The sequence below is a fragment of the Stigmatopora nigra genome, chromosome 8, assembly GCF_051989575.1.
Source record: "Stigmatopora nigra isolate UIUO_SnigA chromosome 8, RoL_Snig_1.1, whole genome shotgun sequence".
NCBI classification, from domain to species: domain Eukaryota; kingdom Metazoa; phylum Chordata; class Actinopteri; order Syngnathiformes; family Syngnathidae; genus Stigmatopora; species Stigmatopora nigra.
In genome coordinates this window covers 13,426,612-13,448,818 of record NC_135515.1, presented here as the reverse complement: position 1 = coordinate 13,448,818, position 22,207 = coordinate 13,426,612, and the positions used below count along the sequence as shown (strand labels likewise).

The following is a 22,207-nucleotide window of genomic DNA, read 5'->3' as shown; positions in this document are numbered from 1 at the left end:
TAAAAGTCTAAATTCTATTGAAATGTGGTAATGATAAATCTTGATATCTAAGTCCTAAAGGTCATTAATCACACATAAACTATTATGAACATACCTGTACAACTGACTCTCCAATGGTGGCGTCCTCTGACACAGCAGTGGTATATAAATTACGGCTAAACATGGGGGCATTATCATTGACATCTGTCACATTAATGTTCACTGTGGTTATAGCGCTCAATGGAGGTGTACCCCTATCTTGAGCCTCCACTGTTAAAAAGTAGTCCCTGCAAGTTTCATAATCCAGTGCCTGGGCAACTATAATGGCACCTGTGGGAAGAGGGCAGAGAAAAAAACAATGACAGTAGTGAAATAGATATAGTTCAGCATTGTAAAATCAACAAGGTACACATATTTATATTTAAAATACTACCTATGTATCAAACTCACCAAAAACAGAATGGACACTGAACTTTCCATGTTCATTTCCCGATCGTATACTGTAGGTGATCTCAGCATTTGTTCCGATGTCTTTACTAGCAGCATATACTGTGAGAATTTTGGTGCCTACTCCCACATCCTCGGAAATGGTCACTAACTGATCCCGACGCTCAAACACTGGTGGGTTGTCATTTACGTCCAATACAGTAATTGTGACATTGATGAATGAAGAGAGGGGCAGAGGTAAACCCTGATCCGATGCACAAATTAATATCTGATAAGATGATTGAATCTCTCTGTCCAGAATACGTTCAAGCACAATGATGCCTGTTGACTTGTCGATAGAGAATGAACCGTCAGCAGAGTCTGTTAGAGAGTACACAACTGTACGTCCAGGGCCAGCTGCATAGACAAAAAAGTAGTTCCAGTAAATTTGTATTGAAAATAACTAAACATTTACTAAATAATGTGTGGAAAGATGGCAACAGGATTGACATTGTGTGTACGTGCAAAATAAGACAATAGCCAAGTGTTGGAATAACATTAGTCTAATTCCTGGCGAGACATTTGGTCGCCCGGACGTTTGGTCCCCGTTGGTCCCCGGTCTTTTAGTCGCTAGTCAAATGGTGACAGAGAGTAAGTACTGTTGAAAACAGTTCTAAACAAGTGTGCAATATCTAAATATCTAGTATTTATTCATGAGAGAGGGAGAGGGGAATATCTAAGTATTGTTTATCTAAGTACTGTTGAAACCAGCTCGCAAATTATATTCAAAAGAGATTAATATCTAAATGTCTACTATTGATTCATGACAGAGAGAGTTTAATATCTAACTCATGAATCAACATTTACTGCTTCAATAAAAACACCATCTGTGAATTTGCTTTGTCTTATTTTTACAGTAACAGTTTTAAAGTACATTTTACCTATTGCCTTTTGTTTTAATGTAAAAGTTCCGGGCTAAAAGTATACTAAGACTTTTATTTGTTTGATAAAAATGACCATCTAAAGTAGTAGTAGTAGATATTTAGATATCAAACTCTTGCGAATGCAATTTGAGAGATGGTTTCAACAATACTTAGATATTAATAACCCTCTCTCATGAATCAACAGTAGATTTTTAGATATTAAACTCTTGTTGAGAGCTGTTTTCAAGAGTACTTACTCTCTGCCACCATTTGACGGGCGACCAAAAGACCGGGAACCAACGAAGACCAAACGTCTGCCGACCAAACGTCCGGCGACCAAACATCCGCCGACCAAACGTACGCGTGCCAGCCTAACTCATTACCTGCCCAGAATATAAGAATGTATTATTCATAGAGAAGAAAACCACTTAAAAAAATCTATAAGTTATAAAATGTTGCCCACACATATTTTGCTGTTATCTATAGTGATGTGAAATTCGATTTTGAAAAGTAACTTAAATATTCATTCCTTCATTTTCTGAACCGCTTATCGTGGGGGAGTCTTGGAGCCTACCCCAGCAAACGATGGGGCCCAGATGGGGGATACTCTGAATAGGTGGCCAGCCAATCGTAGGGGACAAGGAGACAGACGACCATTCACGCCCATACCTGGGGCAATTTAGTGTTCAACCAGCCTACCATTCAGGTTTTTGGGATGTGGGAGGAACCGGAGTACCTGGAGAAAACCCACACAAGCCCAGGGAGAACATGCAAACTCCACACAGTGAGGACCGGCCTGGGATCGAACCCACGAGCCCAGAAGTGGGAGGCCAACGCGCTACTCACTCGACCGCCAGATTCCAAAATATATGTAGATCGCGGATGCACATTTTGAGCAAAATGTTACTGTATATTTAAGACCCCTTCTATGTAAATGTATACTTGTTTCAGACAATAGAGCAAGCAAGAACATATTAGTAAATAAAACTATGTGTTAGTAATTTTATGACACAAGTAATACATTTAAAAACATCACCTTCATCAGGGTCGATAGCTTGAATACGAGTGAGAAGGGCTTTAGTGCCAGTGTCTTCATATACACTTGCTGTATAATGTGGCTGGGTAAAGATTGGTGGGTTGTCATTCACATCTGTCACTTCCACCCACACCTCAGCACGGCACCACAACCCACCACCGTCAGTTGCCAGGACAACCAGCCAGTAGTTGGGTGTCACCTCGCGGTCCAGAGCTACTGACGTCTTGATTGCACCTGGTAATGGAATTACTGTATAATTTACAAACATCATTCCAGATAAAGCTGTTGATCTGGATTGATATGCTCTCTTTTCAAACTTACAAATATACTGAGGTTGCATTTTTCTGCTGAAAAAGTGCAGACATAATTAAAAAGGTGTCCTGTGCTACTGTAAGCATTAAAAAGCTATAATGCCATTAGCTAGAGATAAAAATGATTACTCTGATTAACTTTAAAGGAGTGATTTGGTAAACATCTCAAGAAAAAGAAAATGAATGCCCTTATGTGATTTGTGATCAAGGAAAAGCCTGTTTTTCCCAGTGTCACGTCTTTTTGTTCAAATGACATCAATGTTTCATAAACGGATAATTGAGTTAAAATGCATATATTCATTGCTATAAATTACGAGGGAAAACATTAAGAGTGAGACATTTGGTAGAGCAATACTTCATTTGTTTTTAAGCAAGAGCATCTCTTCTCTACGGCAATCGGACGATTCGCCGAAAGACGTTTGGTCGACACAAAAGACACATTGAAGGTGAAAATTTATTTTAAAATTTCACGGTTCTCTACTCTTCCACCTTGGACTTTCCTTTTCCATCTTCTGCTGAATTAAGAATTTCTTAACCAACCGTCCACAAACTGTTAGACTTGGTCCCCACCTCTCTTCCTCATTTACACTGAACACTGTCTCCCCTCAAGGCTACGTACTGAATCCTCTTCTATACTCCCTGTGCACATACGACTGTACACCGACCCATCACTCTAACTGCATCATCAAATTTGCAGAGGACACCATTGTGGTCGGACTCATTTCAGGGGGAGATGAGTTTCTGCGTACAGAGATGAGGTCAACAAACTGTCTTTGTGGTGTTTGGTGAACAATCCCACACTAAACACAACAAAAACTAAATAAATAATACTGGACTTTCGCAAACGCACCACAGAGCTGACCCACTCCTCATAAATGGAGTATGCGTAGACAGGGTCCAGTCTTTCAAATTCCTGGGGTTCCACGTCATGGACAAGCTCTCTTGGTCTACTGTTAAGACTCCCCCGGATGGTAAGATATATCAGGGAGTTGCAACTACCGCAGCAGAAGTATTCAGTCATTGATGAGTCAGACACACTGCAAGTAGCCTTCAGTGAAAATTTATTAACAACAAAGTCCACCAAAACCTTGATTACGGGGTAACATGAGGGAAGCAAAATATACCAAAGTGGCACCCTCAAATAAAAACGGTAAAAACCACCTTCCCAGACAGGTGTTCAAATGAACACAAAATACAGGAAATAAGGCCGAAGGGTGCCACTGTCAGAACTGATGTAATTAAAGTCTAGACAGAGGAATAAACTACGTGTATAAATGCAACAAACTATATGTATACCCCAGGGTGTCTAAACTTATCTCAAGTCCCCCTATGCAACCCAAAATAATTAACTTTGTCAACATAAATACTCAATAAGTACTCACAATATCAGGTGAAGCTGGGGCAATCAAAACTTACTTAACACTAAACAATGTGCTTCCTAAAGAAAGTAAGGACTCCACTCTCTTAGCATTTACAATCACAGGCAGTCAAGGGAGTCAGTCAAGAATCAAGAGTGAACTGACAAATAAAAGGGTTTAAAACACGACAGGAAGTGAATATTGATTGTAACGGGGATGATGGGGAAGTAGTCACAGCTGTGTTGGCCTGGGCAAGGCTTTGCCACAGGGGTGGAGCCACAGCTCCATGTACCTGCAGATGAAAAGAAACAACACACCCTACTACATAGTGTGTGTCCAGGCTGACAGCCAGCCGTAACATCTACCAACACCACGGCAGCGGTGAAGAAAGCCCAGAAGCGACTCCATTTCCTGAGAGTACTTAGGAAAAACAACTTGGACACTAAGCTTCTGGTAACCTTTCAAAGAGCCACTGTGGAGAGCATCCCGGTATACTGCATTACAGTGTGGTACGGTGGAAGCACGGCAGCAGACAGAAAACCCATGCAGAGAGTGATCAACATCGCCCATAAGATCATCGGCTGCTCTCTGCCTTCACTGGATGACATTGCCAGCCCTCGCTACCTCAGCAGAGAACATTGTTAGGGATCCATACCACCCTGGTCCGAACCGTTTCCAGCTGCTGCCCTCTGGCAGACGCTACAGGTCTCACAAAGACGGCCAAATAGACTTAGGGACATTTTTGAACTTGCATTAGCTCGACACACGATCCCTTCTATGCAAACACTTTGGGGTGTGCAATAACAATGCACTATATTACATTGTGCAATATTTTAGAATTACCTTGCCCTTTTTATTTATTTATGTTTTTACTGGGAAAAAACACACTTTTTGGAGTAGCACTACCAATTTTGTTATACGCAGCTGTGTATAATGACAATAAAAGCTTTTGATTTAATTTAGAGATGAATCTGTTACTCTTTTTTTTGCAAAGATGAACTGGTTGCTTATTCGTTACCCACAGGAATGGACACATGAACGTAACAAATTCACTCTTTATGATCAATCCCAGGGAAACGTCTTTGTAGGTATTTAGTCAAGATATCCCCTAACTACCAGGAAAAAATGTTGTTCAATCCATTTATTTTGAAATTCCCCAATCAATGTGAAGTAATTGGAATACTGCAAAAGGAATGTGGTGTCATTGGAAAGCTCTGAATGTCCTCAATAGAGCACTTAGCCATGTGATTGGATGCACTGGGTGGGAGATATTTAGGTTTAAAAATGTCTTCGACAGGGGACTAATTTGAACTACTGGTAGTCTGGAAGACTAATGACAAAATATGTGTTGATGTTAGTGAACAGTGAGAGTGCTTTTCCTTGAGAAAAATGTAACTTTTATTTTGGATGTATGTTGTGTATTGAGCATGTCTTCAAACTAAATTGTAAATGTACTTCTTTGTTTACCAACAGTTATCATAATCAGAGAGATCCATAATTGCAAGGAAAGTATGCCTTGTTTGAAGTGTTTCCTTTTCAATTTGTTGGCTGTATAGCATCGCAAAAGTAATGTGGTGTGAGGACAGTACACCCAGAAATTCTGGTTGTGACATCACAAACATAAATGGTGTCCATGTCTAGCTTTCTAGTGCTGCACTAACTGGGACATGTTGGCAAAATGACAGAAGGGCCACAAAGAATAAAGAGAAAAGAAAGCACGTGGATCGTGTATTAGCAGGCTGTAAAAATCTGCATCTTTCTACATCATTCTGGGTGTGACATAATTTAGTGGGTAGGACCAAGGCATCTGAGAAAGGAAGACTAATTAGAATCTTATCTTACGACTGTCATTTTTCACCACTTCGTGGTTTCAACATTTGTGGATTCAGTACATTTATGTATTTTATATTAAGTATCCAAATTAAAAATGTTCACAAGAATGTCAAAATTCACCCTGAATCTTACAAGTGAAAGACAGGAGGGCATAGCCACTCAACGTACCAAAGAAGAAGCAAAATTCATCAAAGAAGAAGTGGAGAAGAAATATTTCACTGTGAGTACCGTATTTAAAGTATTTACAATCTGTTCAATCACTCACCAAGCGGGCCACATCAAAGTTACTTGATGTTGTATTTCATATCATGTTTAAATGCGGCACATCCATGTAACATTGCAGCGTTTCAAACTTTTCAGTGATCAGTTTATAGTTGGGCCATGGTCAATGCGCCTGTGTCTTACAGTATCCATAATGCAAAAGGATGTTTGTAATTGCCAACAGTTTTATAGTATTAGTGGCATTCATACCAGTATCTGGGTCAATGCTGAAGTCATGGGATCCTGGGCCCTGCAAGGAGTACTGAATCCAGGAACTAATGCCCACATCTTTATCAGTAGCACCGACTCTTAGAAGTACGCTGTTCACTGGGATATTCTCCGGAACGGTTGCAGCATATATTGCCTGTGGATATATGTTCGAAAACACAGCTTTTGATTTATCATTTATTATGCTTTGTTACAAATTAGCCACATTTGGTTTTAAAATATTCATAGTCATCTGATATATTCAAACCTAGTTGAAAAAAAAACTAAACAATAACAAGTTTGATAGTCACCTGGTTAAAGATGGGTTTGTTATCATTGGTGTCTATCACTGTGATCTCCACAGTTGCTTGGGAAACAAATAGTCCATCGGTTGCAGTGACATTAATAATGTAAAGGCTGCGTTCCTCTCTGTCTAGCAGTCCTTTCACATACATTTTCCATTCATCTTGAACAAGACCCAGTGCAAACACACCTCGATAGTTCCCACCTGTAAAAATGGTGAAATACGAGACAATTAAGATAATTTTGAATTAGTTTACACATTTTATTTATTCCTAATTACAAATAATCAGAATTGAAGAGTGCAAATAAATAACCTTGAGAATGGATGTGAACGGAAAATAATACTGTATTTGCTAAAATGGTAGGTGTGTGAGTTTTAATAGTCTAATAATAATTGGAACCATAGTTATGAAATCCACCATGAAAATTTCATGAAGAAATGAGATTGCTAATTATGCAAATGTATCTCGTTTAAGAAAATCAGCACTGAATGAAATGGATGTACACATTTTCATGATTCCACTTAAACAATAATTTGAAACTAGGAACAACAATGGAAGCATACTGTGATATATATATTTATATTTTTCTACCATTTGGAAAATGCAGACCACCGTAAATAAGTAGCTCAGTCACTGGGCCAGTTACATTAGTGTCGTGACCCATATCGGCAGTTTACGGTTAAGGGGGTGACTGTAACGGGTGCACGAGGGTTTCGTTGCATGTTGTGCAACGCTCCCTTCTGATGCCTTCAAGAAAGGATCTAGCAGCTAGGCGACAAGCGTGGGCTATTAGCCTGGGCCCAGTGGCTGTTGTGCCGACTACGCTTCGAAGATTTTAGTTCTGATCTGGTATGAAAGGACGGATCGTGTCGCTGGCGGCCGACTGGTTAAATTTGTATTTTTTAAAAATTTCATTACAAACAAAACCTGTATTTCACTTGGAAAAATATGACAAGGACTCCGGTTTCCTCCCACATTCCAAAAACATGCATGGTTGGCCGATTGGACAGTCTAAAGTCTGAGTATGAAAGGTGGTCCGTCTCCTCGTGCCCTCCTATCGGCCGGCCACCGATACAGGGTGTCCCCTGTCTCTGGCCTGGAGCCAGCTAGAAACATAATTCTAATTAAAACTGTAATGTAACATTCTGATTAGCTTAGCCATTTGATTAGGAAATCACTTAACATGTATGGATCAAAATATAATTTTAAAACACATTACTTCTTAAACAACAATAATTTAAAAATACTGTTCTTAAAACTGTTCTTACCTGTTATGTGATAGCTGACTTGTCTGTTATTGGCAGAACTGTCGTCATCTCTTGTATTGAGCACAGCAACAACTTCTCCTGGAGAATCACTCTCATTCACTGTACCAACATATCGTTGCTCCAAGAAAATGGGTGGGTTGTCATTGATGTCTAATACTGTTACTGTAACAGTGGCGGTACTGGAAAGTGATAATGCCTCTCCTAGATCTGAGGCAATCACTGTGAATTCGTATGATGGCTTCAACTCATGGTTCAGGTTCTTGCAAGTGGAAATCCATCCTGCATTAGAGTCAATACTGAACATTTCAGTTAATGCATTGGAATCATTGTCAGAATGGATGAAGGCCCCAAGACTGTATGTTACTTGTCCATTGGCAGCTGAGTCTGGGTCACGTGCTTGGACTTGAATAACTCTGATTCCAATTGGCATTCCTTCCAAAACAGTGGCTTCATATGAGATGGTCTCAAAAGACGGTTTATTGTCATTTAGGTCTAGTACTTTAACAATAACATCAACTGAAGTGACAGAATCCAACTTGGCCTGTTGCACAGTGGCAATAACTTTGAAATGGTATTCTTTTATAAACTCATGGTCAAAGACCTTATCAATCTTAATAACACCTGTACCTTTGTCAATCACAAACACCTCATCTTTGTTGTTTTCTCCATTCTCCCCATTAACGAGAGAAAATGTAGCCTTCAGTGTGTTATATGCAGGAGGATTGTTAAGGCGGACCATTCCAATAGCATAGCCTATTAAAGTATCCTCTGGGATGCTGAATAGGTATGGCTGTTGACTAAAAGATGGAATGATGGAATCTGGAGGAAGAACATGAATATAGACTGACACTAGAGAGTGGCAAACTGGACTTCCACCATCTACAGCTTTTACAAAAAAAGATAACACTGAGTTCCTCAAATGATTGAAGCTTCCTTTTGTCACCATCCACCCATTTTCAGGATCAATCTCCAAAATGTCCATCACGGGCATATGTGCCTCACTATAGAGGGAATATGTAACCCTGGCATTGCTTCCATCATCAGAGTCAATGGCACTAATCTGTGTCACCAGAAAGCCGTTAGCCACATCAGATTTGACTGAAGCTCTGTATTCAGTAGCACTGAAGTGTGGTGCATTATCATTCTCATCCAAAAGAGTGAGTTGTACGGTGCAATAAGAAACGCGTCCGCCAGAGTCTTGGGCGAGAACAGACAGTATAATGTCTTTATTTGCAGGGTCCTCGCGGTCAAGTTTGTCAACTGTGATGATTTGGCCACTTGCATCAATGCTGAATTGGTTTTTGCCAGCATCATTGACAAAGGAATAAGTAACACGACCAAAAACACCTGTGTCCGCATCAGATGCCTCCACCTAAAATAAAAATCAAGGAAAAAAGGGGGGGTGCATTTTTTTAAATTTAATTTCAGTAAAATAAGAGGGAATCCTAAGAATTAATCATCCCTTTTGTAAATAATTCTTACCTGTATAACTTTGGTTCCTGCAGGCGCATTTTCTTTCAGCTCTGCTTCATATACATTCTGTCCAAAAATGGGATTATGCAAGTTGGCTGTCAACACTTTAACATGAACTTGTGCAGTGTTGGTGAAGACTCCATCTGAGGCAGAAACATTAAGGCTGTAAAAAGGCTCCATCCTTTCTTTGTTATGGCTGGATAACATAATAATTCCTGTCTTTTTTTCCATCACAAAGGTCAACTTTTCATTTCCAGACAGAATACTGTACTCCATCTTGTCAAAATCAGAATTGTCTGCATCTGAAGCTTGAACGCAGGTTACAAATTGACCCTTTGGTGCCAGTTCGTTTACATGTGCTTCATAAAGGAGCTGATTAAAAACTGGAGGATTGTCATTTGTGTCATTCACCACAACTGTGACAAGCATGTCATTGCTTAAAGGTGGAAAGCCATTATCATTAGCTCTGACGATGAACTCATACTTCTGGATTTTCTCATAGTCCAGCAGACGGGCAGTCAGAATCAGTCCACTGCTGCTGTCAATGTGAAAATAGTCAGTGTTGTTGTGTGAATCTGATAAGATCTGGTAAAGAACATTATTATTCTTCACAGAGTCTTTGTCATTAGCCAATACCTGAAGAGCTGGTGACCCAATCACAGCTGTTTCTGATAAAACAACAGAGTAGGAATTTTTGTGGAAGATGGGGACATTGTCATTAACATCCAGAACAGCTACATTTACGTCAACCTCAGCACGTGCACCAGTTAAATACTCAGTTGCTCTGATAGTCAGATGATAATGTGATGATATTTCATAATCTAACGAATGGATGATAATTATGACTCCAGTGTCAAAACCAATGTCGAATTGACGATACGGATCCCCATCAACAATTGTGTAAAAGATACTCTGACCCTCAGGACTTGTTGCATTGATACCGAGAATAGGTGTGTGCACTGACACATCCTCATTAACAGAAACTGAATAAAAAGATTTGTCAAAGACAGGCATGGCTTTGTTGACAACTGTAATAGGAAATTCAGCGGTCGAGGACAGTGGTGGAAATCCACCATCTCTGGCATATACCACCATCATGTATTCCATATTAGACAAGTCAGATTCAAATGTCCTCTTGAGTTGAAGAATGCCTGTGTGTCTATTGATTTCAAAATGGCCATAGTCATCCTTGAGATAGTACGACACCTCTCCATTAATTCCTTTATCCCAATCAATTGCCATAACCTTGAAAATGTGTGAACCTGGCTCAGCTTCTACTTGAACAGCTGCATAATATGGCAGTCCAACAAATATAGGTGCATTGTCATTTATGTCTTCCACCTGTACTTTCACCATAACTCTGGCTACATGCAAGCGGTCATGCTCCCTTCTTGCCTCAACAACCAGTTCAAAGAATTCTTTCTCTTCGCGGTCAAATGGTAAACCTGTGGTTTGAATCACTCCTGAAGTTGGGCGGATTTTAAAGTGCTGGCCAGGGTTCAACAATGTGTACTTTAGTGGTTCATTGAGACGATTTCCCACAACATTGAGAACAGCCACCTTAGTGATATTCAACACATTCTCTTGAATTGAGGAGGTGTAAAGATCATTGGAGAACTTTAGACCGGAATCCAGAGCTTCTCGTAAAACAATGGTTACCATTGCTGTTGTGGAAAATTTTCCATCAGAGACTTTGACACTGAAGCGCGAGCGCTCTTTGGAGAAGTTGTTGTTTTTAACAATTATGAGACCATTATATGGTTTGATGGAGAAATGTTCTAGTGCACCATCTGTGAAAGAGTAGGTGAGTCCTGCAGCCTTTTTGTCGGGGTCTGTGGCTGAAACCTGCAGTGCCTCCGCACCGACATAGGTTGGAAGAAGCACAATTGTTTCATAGGCACTCTGTGTAAATTGAGGTGGTGAATCATTTGTGTCTATGACCTGTACTGTGACCTCAGTTGGGCTATCTGCTGTCAACTGTGGTCTACCATTATCCCTGACTTGAACATGGAAGTTGAAGGTACAAAACTTCTCATGGTCTAGATTTGCAATGGTCCTGATGGAGCCAGTACCCGAGTCCACTGTAAAAATGATTTTTGCTGTGTCCTCGACAATCTGATATACGAGCATAGCATTCTGGTTGTGATCAGCATCGGTAGCTTTGATTACCAATGGGGTATTGTCTACGTTTAAAACTAGACTATTGACTGGTGCAGCTTCGCTGATGCTTCCGAGATAATGAAGTTGCTTGAATACTGGCGGGTTATCATTTTCATCCAAAACATGTATCAGAAGAGTTGCGGTGGAGCTCAAGCCAGCCATGTTTGTAGCTTGTACTGCGAGGGTAAAATATGATCTAGTCTCAAAGTCCAAAGTCTTTTGAGTGGTAATTACTCCACTATATTGATTTATCTGAAAAATTCGATCTGAATTGCCTTGTTTGATATCATAAGTAAGTGTGGACTGACTGACTGCATTGACTGTGGTGATAGAGGTGCCAACTACTGCATTTTCTGAGATATCAGCTTGGTACTCCGGTTGAGGGAACTTTGGGCCAGCATTGTTCGAGAGGGTGACTGTAATGTGCACAATCGTGGTCGTAGACAGGGAGGGGGAGCCTTTGTCTGTGACTCTGATAGTGAGTATGTAGTGACCTATACTTGACAAGTCGAGGTCATGAGCAATTTTTATGATTCCCAAAGATGGCTCAATATGAAATGAGTTTCCATTGTTCCCTGTAGGAAAAGAAAAAACATAATTTAATTAATTTGATTATGAAAAACAAGTTTTCAAGAGAACCAACCTGATTCAATGGAATAGTGAAGTTCTCCATTCCTTCCTTTGTCTTTGTCCAAAGCAGTAACCTTTACAACAGCTGACCCCACCACTGCTGACTCATAGACTGAACCCTCATATATTGCACTCGTAAAGATCGGGACATGGTCATTTATATCTTCCACTTCTACCAGAACACGAGCCAAGTTTTTCCGGTATGGGAATTCTTGATCTTTAACCTATGGTGGGACACAAAATTTGGTAAGAATACAACCGTATTTACTCGGATATCAGCCGCCACTGCGTATAAGCCGCACCCTGAAAATTGTTGAATTTTACAATTTCTCTCGTATAAGATGCCCCCTGATTCACAATTTTCACCTCCATATTTATGTTTTTTATAGGGAGTACAAATGTGTCACTTTGAAGGGAAAATCTTAAGAAAACCATCACGTGGTATTTCTGAGATGCTGTATGAATCAAAAGGATACAGAATATCATAAGTTAATATCCCTGTCTTTGTAAATGCAAAATATCAAATTATTGGATTTGAAAAAAGAAATAAGTGTATCTTGATGAGAATCCGATGTTTTTTAATGAATCACAATTTTCTTACCAGAAGTTTAAGATGTGGTGGCCAAATTGCTTCTAATGTATGGAAAACAAACCCACAGACAACAGCCGTAGCCAGTAGTTAGTGGATCTGTGGCAATTATTTATTGCATGAGGTTCTTCCGCCACGCTGGATTGGTCTGTGCACCTTGGTAAGGATAAAAGTGGCTGAACTTGGGTAAGGAGTGGCTGAACTTCTTAACACAACTAGAGAGAGAAGGTTTAAGAGGTAATATGTTCCTGACTGTCGTGCTTATTTAGACTCAATAGGACTCAAATAAGATCAAAGCCAGAAGTGAAATTAAATTAGGGTTGGAGTCCATACTCCTTTGGATTTCTCCCAATAAAAATGCAGAATGGTTTAATTCTGTATATTATACTAAGCAGTGTTTCATTAACTATACGAATGAAGCTTTCAGAGCGTTCGGTGAGCAGTTGCAGGAAACTTCAAGGATGACGTTACAGAATCGTCAAGCCTTGGATTAGATTTTGGCCGAAAAAGGAGTATGTCATAACTTTGGAGATTAGTGTTTTACGTACTTAACAATGAATGCTGCTAGCGAAGGGGCATTTATTGAAGCAATGGTAGATTTAGTGAAATAGGCATGGAAGTAACTGACAATACGGGGCGTGGCGTATGGTAATTCGATTGGTTAAGGTCAAAACTTGATTATTGGTGCATTAGATAGGCAAGGATAGGAATAATAGTGTTAATAGTTCTGACAATGGTATGCCTTCTGCTTTGTTCTGTTATACCCATTATGAAGTAGCTACTAATGAAAACTGTTGCAAAGCAGATGGCTCCGGTTGCTGTGACCAAAGTGGCAGTCACATTTAGCACAACAAGTATACAAACGGGCTGATCTGTTCCCAACCAAGGCAACGGTGTTAATGTATTCCTGCGCGGCTTTTGAGTCAGAACTAGTTGCTTCCCATGCCTCATGTATCCACAGTTTGTTTTTTAAAATTATCGAACCGGCCAAGACTCGATGTGAAGGTTTCGGCTGGTGTTGAGGTATCCCCCATGCCAGGGATGGGCAAACCAGTCCACGAAGGCCGCTCTGGGTGCAGGTTTTTGTTCCAACCAATATATCACAGCCAGTTTAACCAATGGGATTTCTGCAGAAAACAAGAAGCACCTGACTGCAATCCACTTGTGCGACACCAGAATGGTGAAAGGGTGCCCTCTCAAAGGGTTGGAATAGTTTGTCCACCTGTTGGGTTTATTCTGTATTACTATTATATACATATATGTGTAGTAAATCATTTCTTTGTTAAATCATTCTTCCTATTGTTCCGCTCGAGGTCATAAACAGCCACCTGGTCCACTCTCACGTGGACTTTTTATCCAAGGATTGTTTATCCTATATCTCACCCAGTATCGGGCTCTGAGGGCTGTTGATTGGCAGGCTGCAAGGACTCGGGATATCTGCCACTTCCATAACACTCATATAGTGTGCGTACCTCGTGACGCACTTCGGCTTCTTTATGTAATTGTTATCTGATTGTTAGGTCAAATGAAGGTGTGATTGTTTTAATCCAAATGCCTTAAAGCCGTACGCAAAATACTGTTCGAGAGGATACTTTTGAAGACATCCTCCCTTAAGGTTCTTATCTGTGATCCAATCTATTTAATTAAATGTCAATAATTGAATAAGATGTCTACCTGCAGTTATTGCTAATTACAAAGAAGGGTAATTATTAATGAACCTATCAAGCAGAAAAAACACACCACATTTAAGCTATCAGAGGGAGATTTTGCTTCTCAACAGGAAACGGACAAAGTGACGGTAATTCTTGGAGACTGGGTGCTGATACGCAGCATAAAGAAGAAACATTGGAGCAACGCAAAGTGGGAGGGTCCATGTTGCTAACCACACCAACAGCTATCAAAGTAGCTGAAAGGGGAACAGGGATGCACCTTACCCACAGTAAGAAGGTTGTCTAAATTGAAACGTTTCAAGAGGAAAACTCCCTAAACAAAGACAAAAAGTCAAGTTGGAAACAATTATTGCTTTTGGGGCAATGAGATTAATGATGATTGTGATTCTACTCCTCTCCACAGTAGGGTTGTTTTCTCCAGTTGGAGAGAAAGGCGGAGGCGTTTCAATTGATGATACACCTTCTTAGGGGAAGGTAAAGCGAGCAACATTCACATTTACATTTGATTAACATTACCTACTAAATCAAATTTCCAGACATGCATTCGAGATTGCAACGTCCCGGTTGCCATACAAGGGATCAATCTATGGTGGGAAATATGTGTGGTACATTAACAGCCCAAAATTGGAGATTGGGAAAAGCCTTGTCGCAGAAATTGGTCAAGACAAGGAAAATTTGGACTGACATATTAACTTGTGAAATTTATTTCTGAAACAGGGATTTCCCAAACGGGGGATATTTGGGTGCGTGTAAAAAAGAGGGGCAAGCACTATGTGGAGCTACTTTGGTAAAATGGTGGTCTCAATTGAAACATTGAGGGGATGGGTAAGATCAACTTTCTGACTTAATAAGAAACACCAATATTGATTGGAAAGATTATTGCTCAACACGCAATACCATAAAACTATAGGGAACTCTTTTATAATGGGTTTGACGTCTCCATGTGGTTTCAATTGAGATTAAACCATTTTACAAAGGATTAGAACAAACTACCAGACAAGGGAAAATTCGATCGGATTTAACAACTCCCTCAATCACCATTCTTTTGGGGAAAAGTGTTTTTACAAATGAAAAACGTGTCCTACTTGTATAGTAAAATATTGAAACAGTGTCTATCCTGTTGCGCAGTAAATATGAAGTAAATTTTTCCACAGTTTAATCATTTTACCAGCTTAAAGCTTACAGGGCATGGTCTGAAGCTGGGGGCGATAAATGAGACGTGGTGTACCGGCGTTCTAAAACAAACTACACCCCTGATACCACGTTCTGGCCTATGGTGGTGGTGTGGTGGATGAATAATACGACTCCTGTCGAAACGCGGCAGGACTAGGTACTTTGGTCTCACTGCTCTTACCGGTGTCTGTTTTTCCATCTACAGTGGAGGAGATACAATTGGCTGCTCAGAAATTTGGTGTGGTGAAGGGTCCCTCCTGACATTGTCGAGGGGCATGGAGGGAAGAAGATCCAACATACATTGATGCGATTGGCATCCCCCGGGGCGTCCCAGATGAGTATACGCTGGCTAATCAGATCGCAGCAGGATCGCAGTCCAAAAACAAAAATGTGGATGAGATAATTTACCTGCATTACAATGTCCAAAACCTTGGAAATTATACTGAACAGGGATTCGTGGCCATAAAGGAGTGACGGGAAGCTACCAGTCTGATGGCGTTCCAGGATCACATAGCGGTGGAGATGGTTCTTACGGAGCAAGGGGGCGTGTGTGCAAAATGTCTGGAAAACAATGTTGCACCTTCATACCGAACAACACGTCACCCGATGGGTCCCTAACCAGGGTCATTAGTGGCCTGCAGACCCTAAAACTGCAATATGCTAAAGCAGTCTGGAGTAGAATTATCCGCTTCACAGACTGGGGGTATAAGACCTTTGGAGAATGTAAGGATTTGGCCCAATCTGTTGTGTTTTGTCGCCATATATGCTATTACCTTGACATTGTATGGGTGTTGTCTTATCCCCTTTTTGCGCTCCTTGCTAAACCGACTTATAACTACTGCAATTGCCCCTACAAACTCTAAATTACACGAATTATATCTCTGCTTATGAAACATACCGGGGAAAGCGGTGAAGTCCAGGAGTACGGTAATACCGAGGACCAATTGGACAAATATGATAATGTTCTTTCTCTTTCAGACCAGCCATGGGAGTAAAAATCGCAGTCAGACATTACCATTTCGTGATTACTAAGAAATGATTAATAACATACATATTATAAAAACGGGGGAATGTTGGCTTTATTCTGTATTACTATTATATACATATATGTGTAATAAATAATTTCTTTGTTAAATCATTCTTCCTATTGTTCCGATCGAGGTCATAAACAGCCGCCTGGTCCACTCTCATGTGGACTTTTTAGATTGTTTATCCTACATCTCACCCAGTATTGGGCTCTGAGGGCGGTTGATCGACAGGCAGCAAGGACTCGGGATATCTGCTACTTCCATAACACTCGTATAGTGTGCATACCTCGTGACGCACTTCGGCTTCTTTATGTAATTGTTATATGATTGTTAGGTCAAATGAAGGCGTGATTGTTTTAATCCAAATGCCTTAAAGCCGTACGCAAAATACTGTTCGAGAGGATACTTTTGAGAACATCCTCCCTTAAGGTTCTTATCTGTGATCCAATCTATTTAATTAAATTTCAATAATTGAATAAGATGTCTGCCTGCAGTTATTGATAATTACAAAGAAGGGTAATTATTAATGAACCTATTACCACCCCTGCCCAACACTCTCAGCTGGTTGCTCTACTTTCAAGTCCTCACAGATTCCGCGAACTGTTCCTTCTTCATCCATATTAGAAGAAGCCCCTCTGCGTCTTGTCATGAATATCATTGCGTAGTTTGAAAAGGAACACCTAGCGGCCGTATCATATGCTCATATGTCAAACATTGTGTATCTCAGGGGAACAATGCCCGGAATTTTCCTCGTTTCTCAAATTCCTCGTATGTTGAGACACTCGTATGCCAAAGCATTACTGTATATCAAGGATATCGATTATCCAATGGAATACAATATATGCCTTTATCAATTAATTTATTGTCATACCCCCAATGGGTTTCTGCATATTCCACGAATGAAAACCTTTCAAGAAAATTAATTGGAGATAATTAAATTTGACAAATGACAATTTGTTTTTATTGAGGACATAATTTTGTATATTTTCTCTTAAATCAGATATAATCATCTAAGAGAAAATAACACATTTAACACATGGGCAAAGTGAGATCATGAACACATCTTACCATAACAGTAAGGATGTGCTGTGCACAAGCTTCATGGTCCAAACTCTGGGTTGTGTAGATAGTCCCCGTGGTGGCATGGATACGGAACAGTCGCATGCTATTGGGGTCTATTGAACTCTGCAACGAGTAGCTTAGTTGATGATATTGATCTCTATCCAATGCTAGCACCTGTACCACTTCAGTGTCAGAAGGTGTGTCCTCAGAAATTGTGACATCATAGTATAGCTGGGTGAAGATGGGAGCGTTGTCATTGTTGTCAGTGACAGTTATGTGAACCTATTGATCATGTAAAGAAAAGAAACAGAAGAAACAAGTATTAAATTTTACCTTGTAAACTTCAAACAAACAAAAATCTTGCTGGTTTCATGAATCACAATCTCAATTAAAGCTATATTAATGCATTCTTTTAAACATGAATATGTGGTCAGAAATCCTCACAACTTATGTTTTATACAAGTATGAGAAAATCTAAATGTACATTTTTTTGTTACATTTTTTAAAATAAATCAAGAACATGCCATAAACTTTGAGTTGAAAAAAAAACTGGCATTCAGATTTTTTGCCCCTGCCAAAGTTCCATAAGCATTCTGATTTTATTTGCGACCAATCAAACTGGTTTCTTTCATCGCATTTCAATGGTAAAACAACACAAAATGGAGTTTTTCAAAAATGTCTTTTGTGCTCAGGTGGTCAAGCTCATTTGTGAGATTGTGGATTAAATCCCCATGAAGACTGATGGACGTCAATGGCGAAATGGCAAAAATTTCACTAAAATGGGGCAAAAATTTCACTAAAGTGGGGGTAAAATCCACTTCCTAGCAGCATTTAGTGAGTAAATACAAACACTAGAGCTCTTCAGATATCAGAAACGGGCCCACGATTGAAATATTATTTAGGAATATAGCCATATTTTACTCACCAAAAATAATTTTTAACTGTACACAATATCCATTCTCCTTTCTTTCGTCCTTCTTTTCTATCACCATCGAAGCTAATGATGAAGGTCGAGCCTGTCCTGTCATATTTATGGCATAGTCTGTCTTGAAAATGGCTTTATGGCATAGTCTGTCTTGAAAATGGCTTTATGGCATAGTCTGTCTTGAAAATGGCTTTAAATCAACACACCAATATATAGCTCACTCCAAATACAGCTTGGTAGCACTCATAGTTAGTGCACTGAAAGTGGCGGGCACACCCTTTTCCCGGCTGTAACAGGCTTGCTAGCTGTGGATTGACCGCCCTTTCTTAATGATATCCATTTTTTTCTGGAAAAGTCCATCCGGAATATAGCTTTGTGAGCAAATCTGCAACCAAATCCATTTGTTTTTTTCCGTCTGCCATTGTGGGTGGAATTTGCGATCTCTGGCTGGCTCACTTTGGCTTTGGTCCGCCTACTAGCCAATCATAGTTGGTGAAAGCGATCCCTCCGCCTGCGGAATGGCCATGGTGTCACCAAATCTAATTCTGATTGGTTAAAGCAACAGTCTTATCTACGCTTATTTAATGCAGCAGAGCCCGCAGAACTGATTGTGAAGGCCTTGAGGCAGAATTCTGACCCTGGCAACAAATAATGGCTGAAACGTGATTGGATGAATGCTTCAATATGAAAACACATGCAGTGCAACCAGGGGGAAAAGCAATGGAAGGAAGCTAACAGATAATTTGGAATATAGTATTGATGGACAAAATATAATATATGATTCATATATTTCTTAGGCAAGCACAGAAGGCCTTGAAGGGCCCGATGGCCCGCCACTGATATATATATATATACGTACGTACGTACGTACGTACGTACGTACATACATACATACATACATACATATATACATATATACATACATATATACATATATACATATATACATATATATATATATATATATATATATATATATATATATATATATATATATATATATATATATATATATATATATATATATATATATATATGTATGTATATATATATATATATATATATATATATATATATATATATATATATATATATATATATACACAGATGTATATGCATACATACGTATATACATATGTATATATAAACCAGTCCGTCAGGGCCTTCAAGGCCTTCTCTGCTGGCCTAAGAAATATCTGGTCAAGCGCAAGATTCCTGCGTGCACTACCAACAACTTCACAACAGGATTCTGGACAATATTATTTGCAAGACGCGACCAAATTCCATGACCACTTAAGACTGATGTTTCTCTCCCGACTCGACTCGCAGATGTTTCGTGAATACCAGGAAACTTTCCCAAATGCAGCCTTCTTCGCCTTAACACAGAGCCACGGAAAACTTTTCGATCTGCCTTGCCTAAGAACATAACTGATTGTGATGTATGCTATGGATGATTTTGCAGGAAAATCTCCCACTGATCTCCTTGACTTTCTTCAGCAAAAAAATCTGAGTGAGAGCATGAGGCAGCTGTTCACATTAGTGTGTTTGGCAGTGACCATCCCCGTATCCACTGCTTCTGTCAAACGGACATTTTTAGCCCCAAATAGAATCAAAACTTACGCTCGAAATACAACAATCTGTACGAGTAATTGAAATCTTCTTGACGAAAGTAAGGATGGATTTTGTGCGTATATAAAAATAATTTTGTTGAGTAAAATGTTTCTATTTTCTGAAATAATATACATTTTTGAGGTTATTATTGATTATTTTTATGTCTTGCAGCTGAAGCTGCAGTAAAGGTTTTATGGACGTAAAATACTTATTGAGGGTTGGATTGATTCACACGCAGTACTACTCAAGGCCCAGGTGTGAAATGCACGGCCCGCCATTGATGTAAACGTATATAAAAAATACATAGATATACATAGATGCACATGTATACATACGGTAGGTCTTAACCCTCAGCCATTTTTTGTGGCCCTCCTGACCAGCATATTCAGCCTGTTCCTGTCCCTCTCCTTGCTCCCACATCCCCAACAGACCACTGCATAAAACACTGTAGATGCCACCACATGGTGTCGTAAAAAGTCCTCAGCAGTGTCCTGCACACTCCAAAGGACCGCATTCTCCACAGTAGGTAGAGGCGGCTCTAGCCCCTTTTATACAGGACATCTATGTTTGTGGACGGGTCTAGTTGTTGTTGAGGTGAACACCCAGGTACTTAAAATTCACCACAATTTTAATGTCTGTACCCTGGGCGTTCACCTGAGTTGTCTGTTGAGGATTCCTCTGAAAATCGATGACCATTTCCTTTGTCTTACTGGTGTTGCTGTAGAGGTGGTTTTGCCTACACCAGTCAACAAAGGCTGTGATGACTCCCCTGTACTCTAGGTCGTTCCCGTCCATCACTCGTCCAACAATAGAGGTCGCAGGTGTCTGTATTATGTTTGAAGTCTAATGTGTAGAAGGAGAAGAGGAGTGGGAAGAGCACTGTACCTTTTGGGGCCCCCGTGCTGCAAGCTACCACATGAGACGTACAGTCCTGGAGTCTCACATATTGTGGTCTGTCAGTGAGGAAGTCTATGATCCATGCGACTAGGTAGATCCTTACTCAAGCCTCTTCCAGTTTCCCTCTCAGTCGGACCTGCTGAATGGTGTTGAACGCACTGGAGAGGTCAAAAAACATTATTTTCACCCGTGTTCTCCAGGTGGGAAAGAGACCTGTGCATCAGGTAGGTGGTAGCATCTTCCACACCAATGCCTGGACGATAGGCAAACTGCAGAGGGTCCAGCTGATGGGATGATTCTCTCCAATATCTTGATTAGGCGAGAGGTTAATGCTACTGGCCTAAAGTGGTTTGACTCCCTGGGGTTCAGTCTTTGGAACTGGGACGACAAGGGAAGTTTTCCATAAGGTGAGGACCTTCTGCAGAATAGGCTGAGGTTTAAAAATATGTAGAATCACTTTGCCAAGCTGATCCGCACAGTCACTCAGTAGTCTGGAGCTGAGGCCGTCTGGACCGGTAGCCTTCCTTGCCTTGATCTCCTTTAAATGTTTTAGCACCTGATCGACAGTAATCAGAGACCGGTGGAAGAGGGGGAAGAGAAAGAGGGGGGAGAGTTGCTTCTGGTCTGGTGGGTCAGGGGAGTGGGGGCAAATCTGAATCTGTTAAAGAACTGATTCACCTCATTGGCCCATTCCCTGTTTCCGGATTCCGGGTTAGGGTTAGGGTTACACCAGGGGCGGAGAAACGACGGCTGGAGACAATGGACAATAACTCTAACAGGACACCAGTGGGAACAAAGAACAAAACCAAGCAACGCTAACAGTTGCTCAAAGTGGAATGTGACAGCTTTTGATCTTATTTAGCCTGTGGCTATTTTCTGGTTCTTAGCTTTGGGTGTCTTGTCTTTGTGATCATCCATTACTTTCCATTGATTTTGCTTGCTCCTTGTGTGCTAACCAATCGATGTTACCCGCGTGTTCCTCAATGTCTTGTTATCCCCTGTCTGTCTATATAAGATGTTAGATTTTGTGCAGTCCTTCACGTAGTCATTCATGTAGTGTCATAGTTCCCTGTTTTTTATGG

General features: G+C 40.3%; 1 protein-coding gene across 6 annotated transcripts in view; it reads right to left on the bottom strand.

Annotated features, from left to right (window-relative positions):
• The window catches only part of fat3a (FAT atypical cadherin 3a), a 129,295-nt gene that overhangs the window by 43,775 nt on the left and 63,313 nt on the right, over positions 1-22,207 (bottom strand). For all 6 annotated transcript variants that reach the window (XM_077722408.1, XM_077722403.1, XM_077722404.1 and 3 more), the window contains 9 exons: positions 17,699-17,974; positions 12,184-12,394; positions 9,390-12,115; positions 7,908-9,279; positions 6,646-6,842; positions 6,338-6,491; positions 2,365-2,598; positions 430-822; positions 95-309 (listed from right to left, as the gene is read on the bottom strand). In XM_077722408.1, the coding sequence (XP_077578534.1) occupies positions 95-309; positions 430-822; positions 2,365-2,598; positions 6,338-6,491; positions 6,646-6,842; positions 7,908-9,279; positions 9,390-12,115; positions 12,184-12,394; positions 17,699-17,974 (5,778 nt within the window). The remainder of the gene's footprint in view (positions 1-94; positions 310-429; positions 823-2,364; positions 2,599-6,337; positions 6,492-6,645; positions 6,843-7,907; positions 9,280-9,389; positions 12,116-12,183; positions 12,395-17,698; positions 17,975-22,207) is intronic.